General features: G+C 33.7%; 1 protein-coding gene across 8 annotated transcripts in view; it reads right to left on the reverse strand.

The window, feature by feature from the left end:
• PTPN13 (protein tyrosine phosphatase non-receptor type 13) overlaps positions 1-20,659 on the reverse strand; it is a 199,370-nt gene that overhangs the window by 110,259 nt on the left and 68,452 nt on the right. For 7 of the 8 annotated variants that reach the window (XM_079770825.1, XM_079770824.1, XM_079770822.1 and 4 more), the window contains exons 5-7: positions 20,369-20,554; positions 16,118-16,205; positions 6,383-6,946 (exon numbers count right to left, since the gene is read on the reverse strand). In XM_079770825.1, the coding sequence (XP_079626951.1) occupies positions 6,383-6,946; positions 16,118-16,205; positions 20,369-20,554 (838 nt within the window). The remainder of the gene's footprint in view (positions 1-6,382; positions 6,947-16,117; positions 16,206-20,368; positions 20,555-20,659) is intronic. The other variant, XM_079770823.1, reaches the window with a different exon arrangement.

Consider the following 20,659-nt stretch of genomic DNA (forward strand, 5'->3'; position numbering starts at 1 on the left):
TATGATTTCTGGGGACTCCAAAATCAGTATTATGTGACTATGAATACAGACAATGAAAAGTTTGTACTAGTTTCACCTTTAACTTTCCTTAGTGTTTAAAAAAGCAGGTTCATTTGTTTCCCCTTCGATAAATCAAAAGAAGTAAATGTCTTTTCTCATTTGTATTTTAACTAAAAAAAAATGACATTGTACACCTCTTCTCAAACCAATCTTTCCTCAATAGAACATTAGTATTCTATACTGGACTAACTTTATGTGAGAATGGTCTGAAGCTACACTATTCTAACACAGTAGCCACGAGCCACACATGGCTATGTAACTGCTGAGTTGGACTCTAGACAGAGAACATTTCTACCACTGAAGAAGTTCTACTGGACAATATGAACATCTTTACCACTCAGTCTGGAAACAGTAGGCACTTACTTCTGGCTGAGTAAGATGTTGAATCCAGATTGTCTGTGTGAGTATGCTCTTTGGAGACCCAAACTCTATTTGTACCTTAGTAGTATAATAATTAACTTACTAATAACTAAAAACATGTGTGATTTGACCAACACCACATAAAATCCCTGCTTATTCATAATTACTTCTGTGGAACTGAGCAAAATAAAAACTGAATATTAATGCTATTTAATGTAACTCTTAGAGTATCTAAATAACAACTCAATCATATCTGTTTTCTATTCAAAGGGAAATAAGGTGAAAAAATAAAAACCAAATAGTTCATTTTTACCAGTTTTTGATTTTAGCAAAGAGAGGCAAGTTTTGAAAAAATGTTCTTTCTCTCCATAGAATGTCACTGGAAGCATCCTACATGGTGAACTGTGACATTTATGAATCCATCTCTTGCTTTTCTCAAATATAACTATAAAAATGTATGAACTTTCAAATTCAATCTTCTCAGGGACATGAAACATTAAGGACCTCAACAATGAGAACAGGCTCACATACTTGAGTGTTTACATATTCCAGCTGCAGAACACAGACCTGAAGCTGTATTCACAGGGCAGTCACGGAACAGCAAAACTAGGCTAGACCAGAGGGCACAGCATTGAAAGGAGGGAAATAATAGTTAATTTTGATGTAAAGTAGATTGGCTTAGAACTCCTTAAGTAATATTTAACAAGTCACTTTTGTAGGATTTAATTATATCTGTTCTTCATACTTTTCCTTCTAGTATTATACAGAATACAGAGGAGTTTTGATGGTTGGAAGCAAAATGCTATTCATGGTCCCCACCCAGGGTGTGGAGTGCTCTTCATACTATACTCACAGTACTGGTTCCAAGTCACTGTCTACAATCAGGAATCTGCTGCCAACCTACAGAGCAATGGTTGGGGAGTGTGTGGTAATTACATCACAAGAGAGATGACAACAAATGCTCCTATTAGAAAATAGACAATTGTCTCAGATCTTAAGATGAAGTGGAGAAAGACAGAAAAGAAAAACTGAGAACAAGGAAGGAAAAAAAAGAGTAGAATAGGAGAGTCCTATGGTGAGATGAAAAAAGTGGAATGAAAAGAGAGTGACATCAAGTTTTAAAGTTCATTTTCACAAGCGAAACCTGTTGTTTCTTTCTGTCCCTTCCCTACTGCTTTATGTATACAGAGAAGTATCTGAATGTTTAGGTGTTAATAATCATGGTAATAATCTTAAAATTTGTAAACTTCAACTATAGTTTCTTTCCTGGGATCTTTTTTTGTTCTTAACTTTGTTATTTTGTTCACAAAGAAATCAGAGCACTCAATGGCAACCGCTGCTTTTTGATAGCTTAGTCCCTTATCTCATCAGTTACAGGATATCCATCTTACAGAAACTACCTTAGTAAAGCCCCAACAAGACACTATTGACCACAATATAGCATGTGCCACAATGGAACTGCATCTTAACCCCCTCCCAGTGTGGTTTACAGTAGAAAGAACCAACAGTGACTCATTTTGAACCTTTCTTTCATAATACTATCGTGTTTTCCTGTATTTGAAGAGATATAATTTTATTAGATTAGAAAGAGACTTAAAGGGTTTGTTAGGCGGTTAGATGAATGTCCAATGTCTCTGGCAGTAAAACAGTTTTCCTGACAATGTATCTGGTTTCTGCTTGAAATCAGAGTAGCCGTGGAAAAAAATCTTATTCTGGGGCTCAGGAGACCTGCATTCTAAATACAGCTCTGTTATGAATTATGAATCTCCTTTGGCAAACTAGTTTACTCTGGGCCTCTGAAAATGAGATGTTTGGTTTAAATGGTATCCAGATTCCTTCCAGTACCAACCTCCATGATGTTAAGGTCTGTTCTCCCTCTGATATTGGCTGGAGGATGTCAGCTGAGAAGCCGTGGAGGTGATTTAGATAAAGTCTCCTTTCAAGAGGATGGGCTAAGGAAAGGGCTATCCACCTAAGGTTGAAGGAGACAACTCTCTTTCCTATAGTTCAATGAGCTTCCTTGCACTCCCAAAAGGACAAACTGAAATGCAGTCATTTTTCTTCTTCTGATTGTTATATTAATTCAATTAATTCAATGAACACTGGTATTATGCTAAGTAAAATGTCACATAGAGAAAGACAAATACCATATGATCTCACTTATATGTGGAATCTAAAAAACAAAATAAATGAACAAAACAGAAACAAACTCACAGATACATAGAACAAACTGATGGTTGCCAGACAGGAGGTTGGGGGTGGCGGGGCGGCGGTGGGGAGGGGGGGGGTGTTGGGTGAAAAAAGTGAAGGGATTAAGAAGTACAAATCAGCAGTTACAAAACAGTCACAGGGATGTAAAGTGCAGTATAGGGAACATAGGCAATAATGTTGTAATCCAAAAATATGGTGTCAGGTGTGTGTAAGACTTATGGGGGGAAGGATTCCATCTGTAAGTTATATAAATGTCTAACCACTATGCTGCACACCTGAAACTAATACAATATTGAATGACAACTATAATTTTAAACATTCTTTAAATTAAAGAAAAAATTTAGGAAGTGACATGTAGTGGGAAAGCCTTAGACTGGAACTCTGAAATCTATGATGGAAATCTACAATCTCCCATAGTGATAAAAACTCTATTGTCAACTTGTTATGTGGTCTTGGGTACATGGTTAAATCTGCACAAGCCTAAGAACATGTACTCTAAGACCTCTTCTAATTCTAAAATTACTCCTACCCAGCAGCAAATGCCAAATTTAAAGATCACAAAAATTGTACAGAGCATTAGCAATATTGTAAAATGCTTTAAAACAAGAATGTATACTTTTTAAGTTTCATTCTGGAATGCAATGCTCTTTTTAATGAAGATATAACTGATATACAATATTATATTAGTTTCAGGTGAACAAAATAGTGATGTGAAATTTATATACCTTATGAAGAGAATACCATGAAAAGTCTAAAACCACCTATCACCACACAGTTATTATTGACTATATGCTCTGTGCTGTACATTACATCCCTGTGACTTATTTATGTTATAACTCTAAGTCTGTACCTCTTAATCCCTTTCACCTTTTTGCCTATCCTCCCACCACCCAACCCTCTGGCAACTATAGTTTGTTCTCTGTATCTATGAGTCAAACAAGAGTATTTTAAAAGAAAAAATGTGTACAAGAAAATGTGCACATTAATAACATCCACTGTTCTGCTTGATTTATCACACATAAAAGGGATCTATGGAGCCTGATTTTATGAGAATTAAATGAGATAAATGGGATTATATTATTTTCTATTCTATTTTTGAATATGTAATAGCTAAAATATTCTATTAGCAATTTGCACTGTTGTTTGCACAGCCAACAAATTATCTCACCTTTAGAAAAAGACACCACAGTACAAAACCAACAAGTTACTCAACTAAATAACTAAAAAGAATTACTGCTTTTGAATTCCAAACATCAAACACTCCATTTGCATAACACTTTTAGTCTAAAGCAAATATAGTAATTTATTACTACTTGCAAGTTTCTATATAATAATGGAGTTTATTATTTAAAATGGTCTAAACGTTTTTATAATAATAGCAACATTTTTAAGGTGCTCTATTTAACTTGGTTATAAAATATATTCTGGGGGAAAATGCATAGGTTCTTTGTGGGAGCAAATGCTTTTGAAAACTCTTCAACAGCAAAGAAAGGTTTCAGGATGACAACTGTCCTGTATCAAACAATTCAAAGCGCATTTGATTTTTAAAGGTTTTTTTTCCCCCTTTTCTCATACCTCTTATAATGAATCTAAAATTTCTAAAACTGAAAACTGTGTTTCATAACAAGTTACCATTTTTAGCAAATATCGTTGCAAATATATATGCATATTTAGAAACAATTTAGTCTCTCTGAATTTCCTTAACACACAAGCATGTACAAATTACCTGAGAAGATAAAGGCTCATATACAAACTAGGACATAACTTGGCTTAATATTCATTTTACAGGTAATCAAAAAATCACCTATTCAAATAAAATATATTAAATAGAGTATTATAGCATAATTTAACAGGTTAAATATATTTTCATTAATGTTTGATTTCTTTATTGTTTAATTCTCAAAGATCAAGTGTAAAAAACACTTTCTCCAACTTCACTAGTATTAATTTATCAAACATTAAGTCAAATCTTTTAAGAACATTAAAGTTATTTTAATTGTAATATTCTCATTTTAAGAAAACTATTCAACCTCTTAAATGTTAGACATAGTCATCTATATTGGTATCTATCTTCACTATTTATATTCTGATACTATCATGGTTTATTGATTTGAATAATTTAGGTTTTGGTTTTTTTATTCCACACGGGCATTATTTCTTTACATTAGTGTATCCATGAAGGCATGCTCATAAGAAGGTCAGGCTAAATTACTATTCATATCCTAGCTGTGTGCAACAGTAAACAGTCATGAAATACAACTTCTGATAGGGGAGAGTATTTTAAGCTGCAGGAAGTGCCAATTCTTTGCTGTCAAACTCTAAACATTTACAGATCAAAGTTAAACAGTGAAATCATGCATAAAATAAGTTTCTAAGTTTTTATTTTCTGTATTTGAAAGTTCTGTATTTGAAGATTACATATGACCATCTCATAACATTAGCTAATGTTTTCTAAAATGCATGTATTTTCAAACCCTTAAAATCAGTTAAGTGTTCAATTATTTATTTTGTAATTTCAAATTATTTAGTAATTTGCAAATCCTGAATTTAAACAATTGTAAAGCTACTTTTACTTGAAGTAAAGAACAATGTAGGAACTATATTCAGTTCCAGAACTATGCTTAAAACTTAAAGAACAACAAACCTTTAAAGGCAGTCTATGAATAAAAAATATTCTACTGGAGTAACGACCTTGAAAATGAGTATGATCCTTGATGATGTGACTACTCTCACTAAACTAGAAAGCTCCTTCAGGTTCCCCTTCATCAGCTATGCCCCAGGGTTTGTCTGAAGGCAAAAGGTAGTTATAAAAGTTTAATCCTCAAAAAATTAGAGGATTAGATAAAAAACTCTATCTTGTTTTGTTTTCTCTTTCATCTATCCACATTAAAAATAGCCTCTATCCATGTCTAGAACACAGTTTTACTCCATTCAACATACTGAGCTTTGTACATGAATCAGGTATTGTTGAAACAGAGCTTTATCCTGCAAATAATATGAATTTATCATTTATAGTTATTTTTATGCCTCTCACACTAATAATGTAATAATCTGATTTATTAATCACTTTACATTCATTACCCAATTCATCTATTTTTGTTAAGAACATTTTACAGATGGGGTAACTTAAGAGTTATTAAGCCCAACTGCTGAAGAATCACATAGCTATTGAATGGAGTAAATAATTCACACCTAGGCTGTCTTACTCTAAATCTGTAAAATTAAATACTATTCTTCTTAAAATACAGATTTAAAATTTCATTCTAGACCAAACAAATTATAATCTCCAGGAACTATGTCCCAAATTTTGTTTTTGAAGCTGGTGGTTTGGGAACCACTGCACTACCTCCACACTACTCTGCCTCTGTCTTACTTCTATGAACCAGTTTTTACGGAAGACTCCCACAAAACAGAGCATGACAGACGGTACTGTGGAGGGTTAAAAAGAAGTAGGAAACATGGCGCCTGCCCCTGAGAAGCTTACAATCTAAAAATATACTACCCTCCCCCCCAAAAAATACTACCCCAAGTATTGAGACTATGAAGCGATTGGCCTGGGTATGTTCAGTAGGGACAATTCTGTTAGGCTTCTGGCAGAAGAGAGAACAGATACTGATAGAGAAGACTAACCTGAGTACAAATGTGTGGCAGTGGAAACAAGACTTGTGGAATTGTTTAATAACCCTTTTTATTAACACAATTTTAAATGTTTCAATTCAATACTCTCTCAAACACTCACAAAATTACTAACCTTCTACATTCATGGCTTCTCTCAGAACCTGAAGTTTCTTTTGTCTCTCTCGGATTCGGTCCAAAGCACTTGATATGGCCGAGGAAGTGGGCAATTCTCGCGTGTGAAACATCGGGTCCATTTTCTGAGGGCCAAAGATATCCAAGGCTATGCTTCCATCTGAGTACCTTGCCTCCTTTTTTCTAGGAGTAGTTGAAGTCCGCACTGTTATTGCCTCAGGGTGACAGTGTCGGTATCTGCCAGTCTCCCCAGAGAAGTCTCTGTCAGCTGTGCAGAGCAAGTCCATGGATGAAGCCCAAATCTTCTTCTTGGGAAGCACATCAATGCCAGGGATAGCTTTTTTGTCTGGGCCACTAGTGTTGAACTGGTAAGGAGAGCAGGTATTTTCAGAATCTTCATGTCCAGAATTATTATCTGATAAAATGTCCTTGAAATAATCTTCCTCATCTTGTGTGTCTCTGATGGACAGAAATCCCATAGATTTACTAAGCCCTTTGTTAAGAAAGGTCTGATGAGAGAATGGAGACTTGTGTATGTCTAGTGCATCAGAAGTAGAGCTTCTTCCTGGAATGATAAGAATCTATCATGTATGCATAGAAGTTTTAGAAAATAACTGGAATGTAACCTTACTATTGACAATGAAGGTGGTGACAATTTTCTAAATCCTCCACATGGAGGATCAGAGATCGATGGGATGGAATGGGATGGTCATGGTGGTGGTGTCAGTGGCAGTGAAAAGAGATGCTATGTTTATATAACTTTTCATAACCCAATGCTTTTTATCTAATAAAATCAATAATATTTCAAACTTTTATTTTTTGAGTATCATTTGATATTCCTCAGAAGTGAATTACTGGTTTTTAAAAAATAGATAAAAGTGTCTGATACTATCCCGTTTAGCAGAATATTAATTATCCATGAAATTATTTTGGGTAATAATAGAATGTATAGTTTACTTCTTTAACTTCAAACACATATTGATTCAAACATGTAATTCAAGCACGCATTACTTCAATATGAAGCCCTGGTATTCTCTGGTCATTTAAATAAATATGTTTAAAGAAGAAACAAAGAATTCTTGCTATATTCTGAATGGGGGAAAAAGATTATGGCATTTGAAATTCTTAAGTATCAAAGTTTTATTATGATTAGATATATTTTTATTGTGTTTATATTGTGTAAAAAAGTTAATTTTTTTCATGAAAGCTTATCATGTACTAACATAGTTTTCTCTCTCGAACATAATGTAGCAATATTTATCAACTGGAATAAAGTACCAATTTTTATTTATTCTTTAGTCCTTGATTTAGTTCAAACTAGTAAGCATTCTAATTTTTTAAGGCAGCAGTCTGTAAATGCATTGAGACAGCAAAAATACCCAACCAGAAATTAATTTTTTGAATTCATAGTTCAACAACAAAAAAATTATATATATGGTTCTACTATTGAAAAAAGAAACATGGCCCTAGCTAGTTTGGCTCAGTGGATAGAGTGTCGGCTTGTGGACTGAAGGGTCCTGGGTTCAATTCCGGTCAAGGGCACATGCCCAGGTTTCGGGCTTGATCCCCAGTAGGGGGCATGCAGGAGGCAGCCGATCGGTGATTCTCGCTCATTATTGATGTTTCTTTCTCTCTCTCCCTCTCCCTTCCTTCTGAAAAAAGAAACATAGAATAATACTTTGTAGTTATTAACCCAATAGCCCATATCACTGAAGATTTCCCATGTGACTATCTTTGATCTCTCTTTGATCATTTTTTTTGCTATGTACACAATATAAAATAATGACTAAAACCTTCTGAGTAATAAACTGCTTATTAACTCATTTGAATAAGTCCATTGCCCCTTCAGGGTAATAGCTATAAGCTTTAATTCCTTGACAACAAAATTTACCTTAAAAATCTTAGAAAAGTGAATTCATTTCAGAATGGCAAAAAGTACTTGCTTACTTGAGAATTAGGTTCAAAAACTTTATTTTTCTTGCAACTCATTATTTCCTGCACATGTCCAAGTAAGTGCAAATAAGGCTAACAATATTTGGGGCATGTCATGTAAAGAATACTAAGAAAAACATACCATACCACATCCAGACATATGTTTATAATTTTAAAATTAGATTAGAAGCTAGAGTCTGTGAAAGTCTGTATTACAGTATTTTAGGGGTAAGTTACATTCTTAAACCACATATTAAAATTCATTAATTTAAAATTTTATTTAAAAATACAGAACAAATATATTCTTGAAATTTAATAGAATTTATTAAATAAAAAATAAGAATTGAAAGAATTTAAGGCTCATACAACCATAGATAAACTCAACAATCTGTCTTCTTTTACTACCCTACCACCAGGTAGTCAAAATGGAGAAAATATAAGTGAATATTTTGGCAACACCATAAATTGATGGTCAATCACTTTGGACACTTATTATGTGTTAACAGTAAGTTCACTTGCTCTCTACAATGACTGCTTCATTTGTCCTCATTCTTCAAATTTCCCACCTCAACTCCTTATGATCTTGTCTTATATTACACCAAAAAAAGAAGTTGTCAGAAATGAGCTTTCTCATTTTTCCATGATTAATACTACACATCTATGTGGGCCTGCAAATCTTTTCCCTCTAGTCTCAAATTTCCTACCCATTGAAGGCCCGTTCCTGATACCTGTTCAATTCCCCCCTTTTACTTTATCAAAGATTTCACTTCTTTGGTTAACTTCTCCCCTTTCTGCTTACATCTTCATTACTTTCCCTTCCTATTGCATCATTCCCATTGTATACAAACATGCTCCATCATCTGGTTAATAAAACGCAAACTAAACAAACCTCTCCCTAAGTTACAATTCAGGGATGGGCAAAAATTGGTTTACAGCTCTAAGTACATGAGTTTATACTTGTATTATTTATTTGTAATACAACTGTCAACCTAATTTTGCCCACCCGTGTTTCCCTCTAGTTACTGCTCTCTCCAATTTCTCACTTCCCATTCACTATTCTACCTACTCTAGTCAACTTCCAACTCCTCCACACATTGGCAACGTTTATCATGTATCACTAATGACCTCCATATTTCCAAATCTAATAGACACTTTTGCATCCAAATCTTACCAGCAACAACCGTTAGTGATGACAATCCCTCCATGACTCACTACTCTCCTTACAAGCCTGGTATCCTCCTAGTTCTCAGATGGCTCATTCTCAATCTTTACTTTTTCCTCTTCCTCTGTTGGATATCCAAATGTTGGATTTCCTCATGTACCAGTTTTAGAACCCTATCTTTTCATTCTTTCCTAATATAATTTCATCATTAACAAGGCTTCTAAATATGATCTACATACTAACAGCTCCCAAATTTATATTCTTGATACTGACCTCTTCTGGGAGCCCTAAGCTTATGTAATTGGAACTGCTACTGGTATATATCAGAAGCACCTTGAACTGAACATGCTTAAAACTAATCTTTCACTTCCACATCCAGAGATGTCCATTCCACCCCAGTTTTTCCTGTTTCAATAAATGGCACCATCATCAAACGACTACTCAAAACAACAATACAGGCACCATCCTGAAATCCTTCATCATCCTTATTCCCCTATCAGATCCATCAGAGTGTGCTGGCTATTTAAATCTCAAAGATCTTACTCCATGTGATCCTTCTGATTCCAGTCATCACCCTATTCCCAATTAACATTATCACTTGACTAGATAATTGCAACAGCTTCTGAACAGGCCTCCCTGCTCTTCTACTTCTTCATCCAACCATCCTCCACTCAGCAGCCAGAATTATCTTTTTGAAATATAAACTCTGTGATGCCACTACCCTGCTCAGTGAGTCTCAAAGGCATATGATTGCACTCTAAATAAAATCTAGACTCTTTTTGGTCTGCCACTTGAATCCTTTTCAGTTTCATCTCCACTTCCTTTATTTAATCTGGGCCACAGGGTTTTCTCTGTTAAGCTCTCTTATATGTTAGGGCCTTTGTAGATTCTTTTTTCTCTGCCCTGGAATGGTCTGCTCCTGATCTTTCTCTTGGTTAGTTGTTTCTTATCCTATAGCTTTCTTTTAAACATGACTTTCTCACTGCAGCCTACCCTGACCACTACTTAAGTAGAGCACTTTCCAAGTGTAACATAAGTCTATCCCATGTATAACAGGTACATTTATCATTCTCTTTTAGGTGATTAGTATTTACTAACAATACATCAGCGGACCATGGTATCCTAAGAGAGCCATGTCTTCTCACTAGCCATGAGGCCCAAGACTAACTGCTAATAAGGTGGCTTTTGGATAACTACTGTTTTATAAATGCTAGGTTTTTATTGTCATGTTAATGATAGTCACTATCTTTAACTACACAACTATATGATTAATACTTCACAGGTGGATACTCTATATAGTATCACATGTAGCAATATGGTATCATGGTTGCTCCATGTTGCTGAAGCACTAGGGAAAAAAAGTTCACTAATCTGAAAACTCAAAATGAGAGTTCAAATATAAAATCTGGCTATATAAATGACGAAAAACAGAATTCTAGGCTCATTTATTAGATGCTTACGTCAAATAGATCAGTGAAACCATGTACTGTTAACACTAGTGTTATTTACTTAGTAACAGTATTTGAGACTAGATAAAATGCAATGTCTTCAACTGCTTTCCTGATCTTTCTAAACATGGCCCACACTATTATAATTACTTTAGCTACAAGCAATAAACAACATTGAAATCATTAATTAGGTACACCTAATGACTGTGCTCAATACCCATTTTGATCACAGGAAATGTTATTTCTTGAAGCAATGCCTTTGGATCTACTCTTAAAAGATTTCAGGTGAAAACTTCCCTGATATTTCCCATCCTGGTAGAGTTAGTACCTCCTTCCACTACACTCACGGAGCATGCTGGACCTCTATTAGGACATTTCTTTCACTGTATTAAAATTATCCTTTGTATTATATATATCTGTCAGCACTCCCACTCATTTTTCCACTCCCACTCCCAACTGGAACATTACCATAATATAAGGGACCATGTCTTATTTGTTTTTGTATTTCTAGTTCCCGATAACAGAGATTTCAAAAGAATGCTTGTAGAATGGATAGATTACATAACCTTTTGAAATCTTTTAAATCAAAAGCTTAATCTACCAGAAAGATTACTGTATACAAACTTGGGTTTTAATTCTAGCTTTACCATTCAACCCATGAGCTTGGTCAAGCCACTTAATATCCATGCTTCGTACTTCCTTCATCTACAAAAATGTGGACATAATTTGTTATGCCTTCTTCTTAGAGATGACAGAATAAATGAACTAATTCATATGAACTATTATGAGCTCTTCTGAAGAAGGGCAACATAAAATTCTAATTTTGCCTTCCTTTTGTTTCTGCTTTATTTTCCTCAGCATATAATTGTCTACTGTGGAAGAATTTAAAAGTTCTTTTGAGAGGAAATAATGGAACTGGAAATCAAAAGATCTACAAAAATTTTAGGTTTATTCTACAATTAAAAAAATCACATTATTCTAGTGATGACTAGAGGTAGATTTTCTATTTCTTAAGGAGGCACTGAGTTCAGAGAGAGGGTACAGACAATATTAGATTATATACAATGATAAACATCTATATTTAAAATGAAACCATAAGCATTTTCCTTTTGGAGAGTACACAGCTTGCTAAAAACTAAAGGGAACAATAAATACACTTGGAAGAGCTATGAATAAACAATTTTAAGAACATAAAAAAGTTTTCATTATAAAACACATTCCATTTTAATTAGGTTGAAAAAAAATCTTCCTGGTCAAGTACATTGTATTTTAACTATTTTTGTTTTAAAAATGATAATATTATCTCTAACTGGATATCATATCATTTACCTTTCCCCTCACAAGAGACTAAAAAAATTCACAGCATCTCTTAGAAGCTAACTTCAAATTGACATTTCAGTATTAAAAGAGGCTCTCGATTCCCCATCTGTCCTCACAAATGTGTTCAAGTACATAGAAAAAGAAACGTGATATTATCAATACGCCCAAGTTCTGAAGCTATATCATGCTGATCTGATCATGGTGTAGGTTTCCACCGTAAGCTTGGCAGGAAATGTTTGCTTTCTTTCTGCTTAGTGAAGCCATTTTATCGGCATGAGCAGTATTAAATAACAAAGTGGGGGCAGACAGCCCACTAGTTTGGGCCTTACCTTCTTTGACAGATCTCAGAGGTTAGATATAAGGAGGGACCTTTTAAGGTCATTTACTTATAGATGAAAAATTGTATTGTTAAGACTTAGTTGAACAATCAAATTACATAGTTATAAGGCATTATCCCTAAAATGGTTTGCAAGTGACCATTGAGAGTTGAGAACTGGCACTGCCCAAAAGTAACACCAGGATTTCTAATGGAGTAATTACTCCATTAAAAATGATTTTATTGCTTTTCTATGACTTCTTCAAGAACAACAGTACACTTGCTTAGGGAACATTCTTCCATTTTAGATTTATGAGGGTCCTGAACTCTGCAAAACATTTGGTCCAGATAATCAATCATCTATATTTAGTTTTTACAATGAGAGTTTCTCATGGGTTTAAATAAGATAGCTGGTCTCGGTGTCCTAGAGGAATATTTCTTCTTCACAAGGTAATTTTTTCTTAACCTTGAAGTTTTTATGTTATTATATGCCACTGCCTCTTAGCTGCTAATTGCTTCTGTCTGGTAATGGCTATAACTGGTATATTATTTTTATTGTTTTTGAGATGTGGTTTTATAAACTAGTTAAAGGTAAATTAAGAAAGCCTTTGAGCAGTACTATTGTGGGAAGCTATGGCTAAAACAAACTGGGGAATCTTCTTACATTACACTTGATCCAAAAGATTATTGTTTCTTTAAGTATCAGGACCTCTAATTCTATTCAAAATTATTCTGAGTGACAACTAAATTTCTTACAAATTCTCTTGAGTTTACATATAGGGAGGACTTTATTATCCAAAAAAAGAGATAGGACTATTTTAGAGAATAAAATCAATGGAGAGACTATTTAAAGATTTCCCTGTTAATTTTTTTAAGTCATTACCATTAATCCTAGATTATCTGTGTTTGGACAGTCTGTTAGTCATAGAATTTTAAAAAGCTGTTAGACAATTATATTAAGTCTTTCTCAATATTATAAAAACAAAGTCGCAAATAAAAGAGAATAATACTTTTGTTTGAAATGACATAGTCTAAAAATGAGTCAATATGGTGAACTATGTTTTTCTTTTTACTTTGTACAACCTAAGGTTTCAAATGGATTATCTAAAAAGATAAATCACAAAGTCATATATATTTCTTTATGAAGCCATTAAAATTATATTATAAATATATTATTATATCTAATATTTTAAAACTATTTTTCACACCCATTCAATAAAAAAAATATTCATTGAACACCTACAAAAATGAATGTACTTAATCTACATGTCTAGTAAGTTTTACTTTTATATGACTTTTATTTAAAAACATATAAAAAAACAACATATGTATATATGGAATGACAAGTAAATAACTTATTGTTTAAGGTATGTTATAAAGTAGGTGTAAATTCAGTTCAATCTCTAATTCCTATGTCTAAAATATTATATAATAATTAATGTCTGTAATAATAAGGTTGAATCATTGAAGGTAATATATTAACACCTTAGAATTTTTAAAATTTAATGAACTGAATATGGCAGGGTGATTTTTTTTTCTTTTCTATAGGTTCATAATGGATAGGGATAAAATGGGGTTCTCCTATATTTAACATTTTATTGTTAGAAAAAAACAGTCTTTAAAAATTAATAATATAACATTATATTTTCTAAGTAAACAAGTGACAAACAAGCAAAAAAAACCCAAAAAACCCACACCCCAATTTTATAACATGGACACTTAATTGATAGTAGATAATAGAAAGGAATTCTAGAAAGGGATAAAAGTACAGAAAATAAATAAGGAGGTAAGGAGGAAGAGAGAGAGGGAGGGAGAGCAGAGAGGGAGTGAAAAGAAGGAAGAGAAAAAGGGGGAGAGGGGAAAAAACTAGAAAGATAATAAATAAAAGAAATAGAAATAATTTCTTTTAAATCTAATATTTCAGTTATGAAAGTATGCTGTCTCCCTGAAAGACTCTTTCAGATTGCCAATGACATTCAGCTGTAATTTCTGCTACTCTTCAGTTCTGACAGGACACTGACTGAAAATTTGATGCATTAACAAAGTGCTGCCATTTTTAGCACCAAGTTTCACACTATGTCATATTTCAAATCCTAGTATAGTTTTAAAATAAAGGGAACCAGTTTTTTACCTACAAGAAGGTGTGTCTGTATATATAGGAACATAAGTACATTAAAGAAACACAAGAAAGTGTTAAAAATTCTTTTGAATTAGCATCAAAGTATTGTAAAAACTAAGTTAAACAAAAGCTGCTTTCTGGTTTGTTTGTTTTTACCTCCACATAAACTAATAATATATGTACTAGAAAAGAAACCTTATGTAACCAGAAATGAATTGATTATATTGATGATATGAGAGCTAAGATAACTTTTCAGGAAAACAGTCATTATTCACAATAAGTAAAATAAAAGTACCAAAGCAGACACTTAACTAACTGCATCGTTACAGAATTACTCCATTAGAAATTATTTTATTGCTTTTCTTTGACTTTTTCAAGAACAACATTGCACTTGCTTAGGGACAATTCTTCCCTCTGGGATACATGAAAGTTCTCAATTCTGCAAAACATGTGGTCCAGATAATCAATTGTCTATATTTAGTTTTCACAATGAGTTTCTCATTGGGTTTTAAATAAGATAGCTGGGCTCTGATTATATGATTAACTGTAAATTTAGGCATCTTAGCTTTCTAATCTGACTACATTATCAATTAGAATGTTTTATTAGAATATATTTAAGCCATATTTACATTTACTTCTTCTCAGCCTCCATAAGACAAAATTTCACCCACAAAATATTTTTGTTACTATTTAGATTTTCATAATTACCAATATTACTTGATAAGAAGTAAAGAGAAAAAAGATAATAAAAGCCCCCACAAAAGTTCATTTCATAAATAAGCCAAGCCTGAAACTTAACTTTCATTTCACATGTTTGGAATTTCTATTCATTTCCTTAAAAAATAAATTCAATTATTATATAGAACCCATAATTATTTAATGCTACTGGCAAATGGCTAAACTATTCTTCATCAGGTTTTTTTTTTAAACATCATATGATCTAACATAATATGTATAACTGCAAGTCACAGAATTGGTTGATCATAAAATCAATTTAGTGGTTTGTGACTAGCATTAAAAAAAGAAATAGAATATAAAATAAAGTTTAGTAAGAATAATGTTTCTTTGTGAAACTCTTATTTCAGTAGAGTTTATATTCATAAATGTGTATTGTTTTGTCTTGCTTTAAAATGCATTTTTAATGTAAAGTACCATGATAAAGTAACAATTTATATTATTGCTATAATAATGATATGCAAAAGGAAATGATTTGCTGTGGTAGTCTTGATTATATTAACATTTTATGCATAACTTTAATGAATTAATACATTAAAATAAAGGCAGCTTTCCTATCTGTTCCCTGCCTCTACTTTGCATACCTATATTCTAATGATGGTCACCTCACAATGATCAGATTTTCAAGCCAGGTAAGTATGATTTTGTAAAGGAAACCATAAAATAAGGTTTAAGCCAAGAAATTTCTACTATTATACTCTTACCTGTTGGTAATCCTTTTCCTCTCAATCGGTCACGAATAGCCTGGCTTCGATCAGGTTTTTGGTCACTGTTACAGCAAAGCTGATCCGTCTGTACATAGGTAATCAAAAATCAAGTCTGACAAAAGAATCTCCCTTTTTTGTCATGGTAATATGCTATAGAATGACATTAGTTAGACAATTTTTGGAAGGTGTCGCATTAAGTAAAGACATTCCACATTTGCTACTGTTAATTTGTATTCCTTGGATAAGAATTTATGTAGCTCAGTTCTGGGCAATTCATCGTCAGAAAATAAAAGGCAAGAAACAGTTATCAAAAAGCAGTCTGCTAACTAGGGAACAAAGTTAGCCAAATTAAAGTAGTTAAATTTGAGTTCCATTTGAAAATAGTAAACTTGAAGTGCTATTTTCCCCCCAAAACTGATAACTACATTCATCAATCAAGTTATATTATGATTTTAAAAATATACTAATTCTGGTATAATACAGCTTTCACCTGACTGTTGCAATGCATGGAAGGTACTGATATGAATTATTTTCAAAAATAATTTTCTAGATTTTTCCTGCCAGGAATTACTTTTGAGAAATGCTTTCAACTAAAAGGACATATTGAGGAATGGCAATTAAATCTAAACCAATGCTCTTTTTGATAGAGCCTGCAACCTGGGCATGTGCTCTTGACTGGAATCAAACCCAGGACCCTTCAGTCCACAGGCCAACGCTCTACCCACTGAGCCAAACCAGCTAGGGCTAAATCAATGTTCTTTTGAGTCCCCTTTATAACAAAAGGCTTTAGTAATCTTAAACTTTAGTACTTTAATCAAGGGTACTTGGTTTAAAATAAGGCATGTCAAATTGGATCTAATCCCACATTATAAGGCATGAAAAGTTAGACTGAACACTGGGCTTATTCAGATTATTAGATGATTATTAGAGTAGAAATTTCATAAAATAAATGGAAGGAGAGAAATGGTAAAGAGAAATTACTTAAATCTGGCACCAAGAACATACATCTGGTTTTACACACACACACACGGACAAGCATGCACACACCCTAACATTTCTCCTTTAGTGAAACTTGAGTATGGACTAAAAAAACTGTTTAAGGTGGTATATTCAAGGCATTGTTTCTTACCTATAAGAAGACTTAAATGAATATATTTCTGAAATGATGTTATCATGTAAACTATGTAAATGATGTTAGTCCAGATTGCACTCTATTGTCAGTAACTGAGAGATAAGGACATCCTGCATCTTTGGGAATCCCTGCTGTCATTCATTGAGCAATTACTATCAGGCAGGCCCTACCTTAGTGCTGTACATACTTTATGTCATTTAGTCCTCAAAGAACCTCATGTGGTAGGGTTTCTTTGAGGACTATTCTTCTCTTATTACAGTTAAAGGGGGAAATAGCAAGAAAATTTCTAAGAACTTTGAAGCAGCTCATCAACATTGAAATAATTATCTTTACAACTGTTCAGTAGTATGGGTAGATGGTATGTACTATTTTTCAGATAACTAAAATTGAGGTTAAAAAAATTAACATAACACCAGTGGAAGAATCAGGACAAGTAGCTAGCCTACTGACTTTTACTCTATGCTAATCAATTTTAAGTAGGAATTATCGTCACTTATAATTAATTTCACCGTGAGTGAAAGACAAGTCATTTCATCAGCTACTGGTGGCAACAACAGCCGCAGAGAAGCGTAATGGCTAACAGCATGGACTTGGGGTCAGAGAGATCCAGGTGGCAATTGTGTCTCTGTCATTTACCATGTATGTAGCATAGGTATGTAATTTATTCTTTCAGAGCCTTAGTTTCATTATCTCTACAATGAATAAAATTAAAATGAAACCTGGGTTGTTATGATGACTAGATGTGAAAAAGCACAAAGCCACTTAGCACAGTGCCTGGCTAAAATAAACACTTAAAAAATGGTAGCTGTCAGAGTTACTTCTGTCCAGGAGATGAGCAAGAGCATTGGAAAGATGAGGGGAGCATTGTTACTTCTACGTAGTAGAAATTTGCCTCTGGAAAGGCAGGCTCTCTATACACTGATCCTTCTATTCTTCTCTCCCACTAACCAACCCCATAACACACCCCATACCAGACTTATTACTGTTCCTCAAACACACCCTGCTCTTTCCTATTTCACAACTTTTATTCGTTTACTTCCTTCTGCCCAGATTACTCTTTCTATCTAGTCTATAGGATCTAGTTCAAAGTGCTGTTTTTCAGTGTGGTCCTAACTTGTATCCTTTCCCCTCAAGCTCTCATAGCTTTAAAAAAAATTTAATTTTAATACCTTTCTTCGCATTTTATAATTGAACAAATGGTTGTAGAACTTTAATTTAGAGCTCTTAGAAGGTAGAGGATATTCTATTCAAATTTGTATCTCCTATGGTATCTAGCACAGGTTTCACAAGTAGATGAGCAATATATAGCTATTGTAATAAAATGAACTAAATACCAAAAGTGATGGAGTCTTATCTAATATGGGCAATTATTAGATGGATAATAGAATTCTGTGAAGGAATAGTTCTTCATGGAAACAGATGGAAAAATATTTCCAGCAATTTTACTATAGGAGTAAAATCAGTAAACAGGACAAAGTCTTAGAGGAGGTGTGGTATGACAGAGAGATCCCTTGGACTGACTAATAAGAAAAATAAATTCCATAAGCTATGTCTCAATTTTTTTTATTTATAAAGTAAAGGAATTAATGTTGAGCAACATTTCTCAGAGAGTGTTACAAAAAGATCTGAAAAAAAAGATTCAAATAAGTTTGGGGTATGTTTTACTTACAAGCCCATCTCTCTTAAAGGTTAATAATACAGCCTGGTGTAATAAAGACTGAAAAGTTGTGCAGTGAAAACACAATTTCCCTTAAACAGTTTTTCCTCAAGCTTATTTAATCAGAGGAATTTAAAAATGTTTGAAAATATGTAGGAAACTTTGGTTTGGATAGAGGTCTTTCATATACTTTTTAAATAGCTTTATCTTTGTTAAAAAAAAATCACATGCAGGAATATAAGCAAACCAATCAAATACAAGTGGAGCAGTTGTAGTTAAGGAGGGGAAATAAGCGGCCAAGAACCCCATTCACTCAGCCTCTATTACCTGCATTCCCCTTCATTACAGAATCGAAAAGGCTCCAGGAGCTACAGTTTACAGACCATTTACCTAGTTATCAACTGGCAAAGTGTGTGGAATTTGGATATATTCCTGCCAGCCATATGACATCCTGGTTAAGATGGCAGAACTAAACCTCTAGGGATAAGGAAGCCAGCAAGAACATGTGTGAAAGTGGTGAATACAGAGCTCACACAAAGGACAGGGACACTACTCAGGGACCATAACCCTAAAGGGTAAGACAGATCTCATTTAGATCTAGATCAGATATCAAAACCCAAGGTATATCCAAACTAGGACAAATAGAACAGAATATAGCTTAAGAAGTGCACTATTAGATATAGTTTGTCATTCCTCGGATTCTTCATATCCAAGAGGGAAAGTGGAAAAGTCCAGGTTTGGAGCAATATGGCAGGAATACACACATGTACCCTCTTCACCCCACCCTCCACATGCACCAGGTGCCAGTGTCCAGTGAAGGAGGGGAGGATTTGGGGAACAGCTAAGGGGCCCAGACAAATAAGTGGCCAAGAAAGAAGAATAAAATGACAGAAAGTACATTTAAATAATTATAAAACTCATTTTGCATGTCAATGAGTTTTTCATAATAGACCAACAAGACAAGGGCAGACATTTTCAGCTCTAATATGCTGTGATTTTATGACACTTGCTGAATTAAAGATTAAAGAATAGGTTTCATAAAATCTAGGAGACCAGGTCATTGCGCTATGCTTGTAAATTTTAATTATTGTTTCAAATAAACAACATTAGAAAAAAAAATCCAATCTCCTGTTCTTAGTTTTCAATGAGAAAATGCTACCTATAAAATATCTTTAAAGAAAATTTTGTTATATGATAAATTTAAAAATATGACTATTATATGGCCTGGCCAGTGTGGCTCAATGAATGAACATTGACCTATGAACCAAAAGGTCACTGGCTGGATATCTGGTTGCAGGCTTGATCCCCATTAGAGGGCATGCAGGAGGCTGCCAATTCATGCTTCTTTCATCATCGATGTTTCTCTCTCTCCCTCTCCTTTCCACTCTCTAAAAAATTTTTTTACTTTAAAAAAACATTAAAAATATGACTATATGTAACAAATGGAATTGCAGCTTACCCCAGAAAGATTTCCCAGAACCAGTTTTACCAACTGTTTCACGTAGGAAAATGAAGGTGCACAATTGCTATTCCTAATGTGGGCACTGCAGGCATCCAGCACAGTCCGAACAGAAACCCGCGCATAGATAACATCCTCACACATTCCAAGCAGTATGCTGTTGAGATGATCTCCAAGCTTGATAGGCTGAATATAAAGAACAGAGAAACCACATTGATAGGTGTGAGTAAATCTTACAAATTTAGCCATTCTGGAAGTCAGAGGAACTACAACAAACACATTTCAAATACT

Source organism: Cnephaeus nilssonii (assembly GCF_951640355.1).
Source record: "Cnephaeus nilssonii genome assembly, chromosome: 1".
NCBI lineage: Eukaryota > Metazoa > Chordata > Mammalia > Chiroptera > Vespertilionidae > Cnephaeus > Cnephaeus nilssonii.